Here is a 7,849-nt window from a genome sequence, read left to right as displayed (position 1 = left end):
ATTTTTTATATTGCAATTTAATTTTACATTTTTAATCATTTTGTTGTGTTTGTCATTTTTAGTAGTTTTAATTTTTTTATGTTTAAATAAAAAGAACTATATAGACATTTTAAAAAGCCATAACTAATAAAATGACAAAAGCACAACACAATTACTAAAACTAATTCAAATCAAAATGAAAATGGAAAAAATATTAGTGATGTCAAATGATTAATCGTGATTAATCGCATACAAAAGAAACATTTTTGTTTACATAATATATGTGTACTGTTTGACTGTGTATATTTATTATGTATATATGTGTGTATATATAAAGTAATATACACTGTGTGTGTATTTTATTTTATTATATTTTATTATTATATAGTTAATGAATGTTTTAACAGTTTTTAATTTTATATTATATTTTTATTTTTATATTTTATTTTATATTAGTTATTTTAGTACATCAAGTAACAGTATATGTGTGTGTGTGTGTGTATCAATAAAACTAATATAACTGTTGAATTGTAAGCTGTGTTTCAAACATAATGTGCCTACCTATCTAGACAGCATTTTTGGACAGCATTTTGTGCAGTTTTGCACTTTTCAAATCCACATAACGTGCCCAGAAATGCTGTCTGTGTACAATGCCAAACAATATAAAGCTGAATGTAGAAGAATAATTTTCTCCTTTTTCATAATCGTACACCACATTAACCTCTCAGCAGCATTTTGTCAGATACTTATTTTCTAGATGAGTTTGATTTTATGGGGATCATAAAAAATCTGCATGCTCTGGGGCCCGTCTGATGCTTTAACAGCTGTATATTACTGATCTGCAGGTCTGTGGCCAACGATCGCTTCAGTGTGTGGAAGCTGGGCATCACTCGTGTCCTGAACGCCGCTCACGGGAAGATGCACTGCCAGGGCAGCCACCAGTTTTACGGCTCAACAGTCGAGTATTACGGCGTCCCCGCTGACGATTCACCATCGTTTAACTTGTCGGTTTATTTTCACCCCTGCGCTGATTATATAAAGGAGGTTCTCAGTTCTCCAGGAGGTAAAACTGTCTCAGCTTGGGTTTACACAATTAAAAATAAAGGTGCTTCACAATGCCATAGAAGAACCTTTTTTTGTCTAAATGGTTCCAGAAAGAACCTTTAACATCTGAAGAACCTTTCTGTCTTACAAAAGCTTCTTTGTGGCGAAAGAAGGTTCTACAGATTATACAAAGGTAAGAAAGAGATGGTTCTTTAAAGAACCTTTGACTGCGACTTACAAATGAGCAATCAAAATCAATAAAAGAGCAGTGATATGCAAGTGCTATAACAAGTCTCAGTTAACTTTAAATAAATAAAAAGCAAACAGACAGAATAGAAACAGAATAGAGCAAGATAGTGTTAGAGGCCTTTTTTGCTTTTGTTAATTGAATAATAACTAAAAAGAAAACAAATAGATAGAATACAAAAATATTAGAGAAGCTAGTGTTATTTTTTTTTTTAAGAATAGAATTAGAATAGAGAGTGCTAGAGTTAAATAAAGACGGAAGAGATGTGTTTTTAGCCGATTCTTGAAAAGAAATTGAAAAATCTAAGTTGAAAATGTAGGCCTGCAAACTATAAATATTATTCTGTTCGACAAGCTTGAATCCTCAAATCCAAGCCGAGATGGTCAGATTTCATGTTTGAGGGCTATAGAGATATAACATGTCCTTCTGTTGTTGTCTGCAGAGCGTGTTCTGGTTCACTGCGCGGTCGGTGTGAGTCGCTCGGCGTCTCTGGTTCTGGCTTATCTCATGATACACCAGCATCTTTCTCTGCTGGAGGCTATTAAAGCGGTCAAACAGCACCGCTGGATCTTCCCAAACCGAGGCTTTCTCAAACAGCTGCGGGCTCTAGATGCGACTCTACGCTGATCTGAATGCTGCATATAAACACCAACAACATTCCAGCAGCACCAGCCGGTGTCAGACTGTCTTCAGAAGAGGACTAAAGTACATGTTACACTCTTAAAAATAAAGGTTCCTAAAAGGGTTATCGCAGAAATGCCGTAGAAGATGCATTTTGGGGTCCCCAAAGAACCTTTCAGCGAGCAGTTCTTAATACAACCGTTGTTAGTGTGAATAGAACCTAAAGAACATTTTTCCACTATAAAGAACCTTTTGTTCAATTGAAATGTTCCATGGATGTGAAAGGTTCTTTATGGCACCATCAACACCAATAAAGAACCTTTGTTTTTAAGAGTGCAAGATTAGTAGTCAAATGTAATTAATTACTTAAGATTTATTATATATTTAAAAGTAAAAAAGTAAAAGTCTCCATTATTATTATTATTATTATTATCATATATATTTTTTTGTTATTATCATTAAAGCATTTTTTTCTTTTTTATTTAGTTGGGTGTTTTGTTATATTTGCCCACAGCCAGATTGATTGATTTGTTTATTTATTAATTAATTTATTTATCGTGGCTTTAATCAAACTCTTTAGAATATTTCAAAATGTCACTATAATCAAAAAATAATAATAATAAAAGTTCTGTAGATAAAAAGTTTATATAGATAAATAAATAAATAAATTATATATATATATATATATATTTTTTTTTTTTTCACTGGCATGACCAAATGTTTATAATAATATTTCGTAATTTCACTCAATAATTCATCCATTAAAGAAAATTTGGTCATTATTTACTCCGTCATATTTACCTTATGTCGTTACAAAACTGTGTAAATGAAATTTATGTTTGGCTGTTTTGTTATATTTACCCACAGATATTTATTTATTTATTTGTTCGCTCATTTTTATTTATTTATGCATTTATTTATTTGTTTGTTTTTTGTTTGTTCATACACTCCGTTTTTAAATCTGGCATTACCAACATTTTAGAATAATATTTCTAATATTTAAAAAAAAATCACTCAATAATAATTCGCCCAAAAAAAGAAAATTCTGTCATTATTTACTCACCCTCATATCGTTACAAGTAATTTTTCTTCATATATTTTTTTTTTTAGTTTTGTACATTTGGATGTTTTGTTATATTTGCTCACAGATAATTATTCATTCATTTTTTTACTGGCATTACCAAAATGTTTAGAATAATATTTCTTATATTTCAAAATTTACTCACCCTCACGTCGTTCCACACCTATGTGCTGTTATTTTATCTGTGAAAAACAACAGGATATTTTTTTAATATCTTAATTTCTGTATGCATAGAGTTTATAATGTCTGATAATCTACAAAAAGCAGAGCTGCATGATTTACAATGCATCAGTTTCTGAATCTGAATGAAAAAGTGAAAAAGATTTCCGAAGATTATCAGTGAATAGTGACTTCAATTTTGTATGCCTTTTTGGAGTTTGACAGATGTTCTCATTATAAACTATGAAGGAGGGTATCCAGATCAGATCTGTCTGTTTGCAGTGGATTTGTGGAGCGTGTGAGTGTGTCTCCGTGAGTAAGACTATCTGCTCACTGAAGCACTAAACTGGGTAACAGCTGTTGTGTGGGATCATTATAAACACGCTCTCTTCATCTATTTGGTGGGTAATTCAGGAAAGAAGCGATGGCCTGTAAATATAGCAGGAAAGAGTATCTGTCAGTCAAGGACCTGGAGAAAGTTTTGGACTCGTGTAAGTTAAACTTGCACCAAATCGATGAGGTCTGGCCAAACCTCTACATCGGGAACGTGTGAGTACGAGCTGCTCGAGACTTCACAACACTGATCTACATATTGAGATCAACAGACAACTCTAAACTATACGTTCACAACACATTTGACTTCCATAAACTGATGCATTTCTGAGATAAAATAAGGCAGGACTTTTATCCGTCATTTTATTCTTTTGGGACAATATTTTAGGACATTTTATCCATCAGAAATTGATTGGATGGTGAAAGTTATACTAGAAAAAGGGTTATTACAGTTAAATAAAACTAAAACCATAAACAAAATGTATTACTTGAAAAAAGCTTGAAATATCATTATATATTTTTTTATTTTGTTTTTAATGTACTTTTTTATATATAAAAAATATGATTATGAATAATTATTTTATTTCAGCAAGTTGCCTAGGCAGTATTTCTCATTTTCATGTAGTTTAACTTGAAGTACTTAAAAAACAAAACTAAATAAAAGTAAAACTAATAAAAACTATATAGACATATTTAAAAAATGATCATAAAAAATACAAAAACTAAAATGTACTAAAAAAACAAAACAAATGATTAATACAAAAAAGAATAAACTAAAATTAAATGTTATTTATGATCTATCAATGATACTAAAATAACTCTTTGACTGGAACAGAGGTGAAATTTGGTTGAACTCTTAAAAGTAAGAAAGTAAACCAGGCCCATTTTGATATTGATATGTGACCATAGAGGTCATTTCTAACCATCTTCTATATTATTTTTCCCGTCAGAGGAATAGCACAGAACCGAAGCGGCCTGCAGAAACTTGGCATCACTCACATTCTGAACGCCGCTCACACCAAGAGAGGAAGCATCGGGGACCAGAACTACTACGGCACTAGTTTTGTGTACTGCGGGATCCCCGCTGACGACTCCACACACTTCGATTTGGACGTTTACTTCAAACCGGCAGCAGAATTCATTCACAAAGCTCTCAACACTCCTGACGGTAAGAAATGGCTGAAGAATTCACTCTCAGAAGAAAAATAGCTTGTGCACTACAGTCTTGACCCGAATTACTTTCTAAACATGCTCCTGGACCTACTGTGTGTGATTAATCAGTGCATGTTATTCAAAATAAAAAGTCTTCATAATCTTCCATAAAAATGTAATTGCACCGCTTCTGTGAAGACTTTTATTGTCGGGTGACGTCATGTAGGTTATATGTGATAACCAGTAGCCAAATGGTGATTTAGGCATTTAGGCTGAATCTGTAGCTGATGCAGCCTGTCAAAAATCTTCATAAATTCGACTATCATATCAAATAAATATATATAAAAATATTTATTTATTTATATTTTTTTATTTATTTTTGGATACATGGAGATGCTCTGGAGAGTGAAATAATCCTTCAGTTTCTACATTCAGGTCAAAAAATGTGTAACAGCAGAAAATCAAGTCTTGTCCTACAGTTTGTCAGCGTTGAATGTCCAGTTTCACTTGCAATACATTTTGCAATTTTTTAAATTTATTTTGCAAATACTATTTTATTAAGTATTTTTTGTCTTGATTCTAGTAAAAATATCAAGACATATTCATTCAAGAAAATGTGCACTTTACATGTGCACACACACTTCCATTAAAAATGGAAAAAATCATTAAAAATCTATCTGTTCATCAAAGATGCATTAAATTAATGAAAAGTGACAGTAAAGACATTTATAATGTTACAATAGATTTCTATTTCAAATAAATGCTGTTCTTTTGAACTTTCTATTAGTCTGTGAATCCTGAAAAATCAAATGTATCTCAGTTTCCACAAAAATATTGTGCAGCACAACTGTTTTCAACATTGATAATAATCAGAAATGTTTCTTGAGCAGCAAATCAGCATATTAGAATGATTTCTGAAGATCATGTGACACTGAAGACTGGAGTAATGATGCTGAAAATACAGCTGCGCATCACAGAAATAAATTACATTTTAACAGGCATTCACATAGAAAACAGCTATTTTAAATTATAATAATATTTCACAATTTTACTATATTTTTTATCAAATAAATGCAGCCTTGGTGAGCAGAAGAGACTTTAAAAAACAATAAAAATCTTATTGACCATATATATATATATATATATATATATATATATATATATATATATATATATATATATATATATATATATATATATATATATATATATATATACACTGTGTGTGTGTGTGTGTGTGTATACTGTATATATACATATACTGTATATACATAATTAAATAAACTATTTATATATTTAGCAAAGCAAATGAAGTCCCTTGTGTTGAGGGTGAAGTGTTGACTTTGAGAGCTGATGTATTTTTATCTTGCCGCTGTGGGAATGAGCTTGTCTAATTTGAGACTCTGTTACTCGGACACAGACGAGGGCGACTGCAGCGTGTGGAAATGAGCAGAATCGTCTCTCTGTCTGGATTGGGTTATAATCAGTGTGATATTACTGAGGATCTTCTCACCAGATGATCTTATATGGTTTCTTCTGTGGTGCTTCCTGATCAGGATCCTGAAGAAAGAGTGTTTAGAGCCGCATGAATCAGATTATAAATATAAATAGATAAAGTCATCAGCGTGAACAACACGTCATACACACACGCATGCACACACACTGACGAGCTGTTCCTCAACACACCGTGAGTCTGTTTGTGCTTGAAAATATATTTTAGATTTATTCAGATAGATTAATTATATGTATTGGTTATATTGAGGTTTACTGAATAATATTTGAATTGCAATGTGTAAAACTGTTATTTGATCACATGCATGCTCGACTGAGACTTAATAATGGTACTTTAACGACAAGAAAATGAACAGGATATTCATAAAGAGATAAAGTTAGTCATTGCTCATTGATGGATTCACTATTAGCTTACATGAAGGCGTCAACTTGAAAATAAGTTTAATATTTTAAACCAAATGTTTGATGTTAAAGTTGTTTGTATCATTTTATTAGATTTTTTATTATTAAGGTGTGGCAAACCAAATAATACCACAACACATAGAATTAATCTAATCCATTGGTAATACTTTGTTTTGCAAAGTGTTATTTTAGTATCATTAAGACACTATTGTAGTTTTTCTTAATATTTTTAATTAGTTTTTAAAGTTTTTTATAAATATGTCTACATAAATTTTATTAATTGTTATTTCAATTTTAGTTGTAGTTATTTTGGCAACTAGCTGAAATAAAAAAAATTTTTTTTTTTTGTATTTTATTTTTTCCATTATTTTGCATTTTTAATAATTCATACCTTCAGCTTAATTAATTATTAAAACAAAAATGAAAACATACCTTTGTGTTGTTTATGAGACCATGTGGATTTTTTTTTCCATGGCACATAAAATAAGACGAGTTTTGCAGAAAGTCTGAGCTGGTGTTTTTCATAAATTCAAGGTGTACAGTGGGCTACTGAACTCTGAAACAGACAAAAATAGCATAATAAAGCAGCATTAACGTCTATTCTTCTGTCTTACAATACAATACATTTCATATGCTTGTGCTTGCATATATTCAAGCTTCTTGCGACTGTTGACAAGATACAAGAGAACCAAAAGTGCCTGCTGTGTGCCATCATAAATGACATTTTCACTTTGACCTCCTGGTGTTGGTTTGGTCTCTCGTTGAGCAGCGGCGGTGGGCCGACATGCCCCGCTACGAGACTCCTCCAGCCTCTGAGCTCCAGAGACTCCTGTGGGTCAAAGCTGGAACCAGCGGCCATCTGGACGAGGTCAGGCCTGGAATATACATCGGAGACATGTAAGATGCTTTTCTTTTTCTGAACACATTTTCTACACTGTAGAACACTGTTACAAGAAAATACTATTTCAGTCTTTCTACTTCAAATTTTCATATTTAAATTCTTTGCAATATTTGTGAAATTTACTAGCAATTTCTGAGTAAAAACGGTTTCTACATCCATTTTCTTTTTCAGTGTACTACTATGAAAATTATTAATATTCGTTCCTTAGTTTAAGAAGATACCACACTCTAAAAAATGCTGGGTTAAATATAACCCAGCGCTGGGTTAAAAAGGGACAAACCCAGCTATTGGGTTGTTTTGACCCAGCGGTTGGGTTCAGAACAACCCAATAGCTGGGTCTAAACAACCCAATAGCTTGGTCAAAACAACCCAATAGCTGGGTCAAAACAACCCAACCGCTGGGTCAAAACAACCCAAC

At 32.0% G+C, this 7,849-nt stretch overlaps 3 protein-coding genes across 3 annotated transcripts in view; all 3 read left to right on the top strand.

Moving 5' to 3' along the window:
- Positions 1 to 2,223, top strand: part of LOC107659665 (dual specificity protein phosphatase 13) — a 2,640-nt gene extending 417 nt beyond the window's left edge. The window contains exons 2-3 of the mRNA XM_016448676.1: positions 825 to 1,042; positions 1,713 to 2,223. Coding sequence (XP_016304162.1) covers positions 825 to 1,042; positions 1,713 to 1,897 — 403 coding nt within the window. The 3' untranslated portion in view covers positions 1,898 to 2,223. The remainder of the gene's footprint in view (positions 1 to 824; positions 1,043 to 1,712) is intronic.
- Positions 2,224 to 3,555: 1,332 nt separating this feature from the next.
- LOC107659641 (dual specificity protein phosphatase 13-like) lies at positions 3,556 to 4,673 on the top strand. The gene is made up of 2 exons (XM_016448653.1): positions 3,556 to 3,680; positions 4,415 to 4,673. The coding sequence occupies exons 1-2, from the start codon at positions 3,556 to 3,558 to the stop codon at positions 4,671 to 4,673; spliced, it is 384 nt and encodes a 127-aa protein (XP_016304139.1).
- Positions 4,674 to 6,041: 1,368 nt separating this feature from the next.
- The window catches only part of LOC107659685 (dual specificity protein phosphatase 13), a 4,346-nt gene continuing 2,538 nt past the window's right edge, over positions 6,042 to 7,849 (top strand). Inside the window, exons 1-2 of the mRNA XM_016448697.1 lie at positions 6,042 to 6,303; positions 7,300 to 7,427. Coding sequence (XP_016304183.1) covers positions 7,315 to 7,427 — 113 coding nt within the window. The 5' untranslated portion in view covers positions 6,042 to 6,303; positions 7,300 to 7,314. The remainder of the gene's footprint in view (positions 6,304 to 7,299; positions 7,428 to 7,849) is intronic.

This window comes from Sinocyclocheilus anshuiensis, unplaced genomic scaffold (genome assembly GCF_001515605.1).
Source record: "Sinocyclocheilus anshuiensis isolate Anshui unplaced genomic scaffold, SAMN03320099.WGS_v1.1 scaffold75, whole genome shotgun sequence".
Classification (NCBI taxonomy): Eukaryota; Metazoa; Chordata; class Actinopteri; order Cypriniformes; family Cyprinidae; genus Sinocyclocheilus; species Sinocyclocheilus anshuiensis.
The sequence above is the reverse complement of the archived record's forward strand: the minus strand, read 5'-3'. Positions and strand labels throughout refer to the sequence as shown.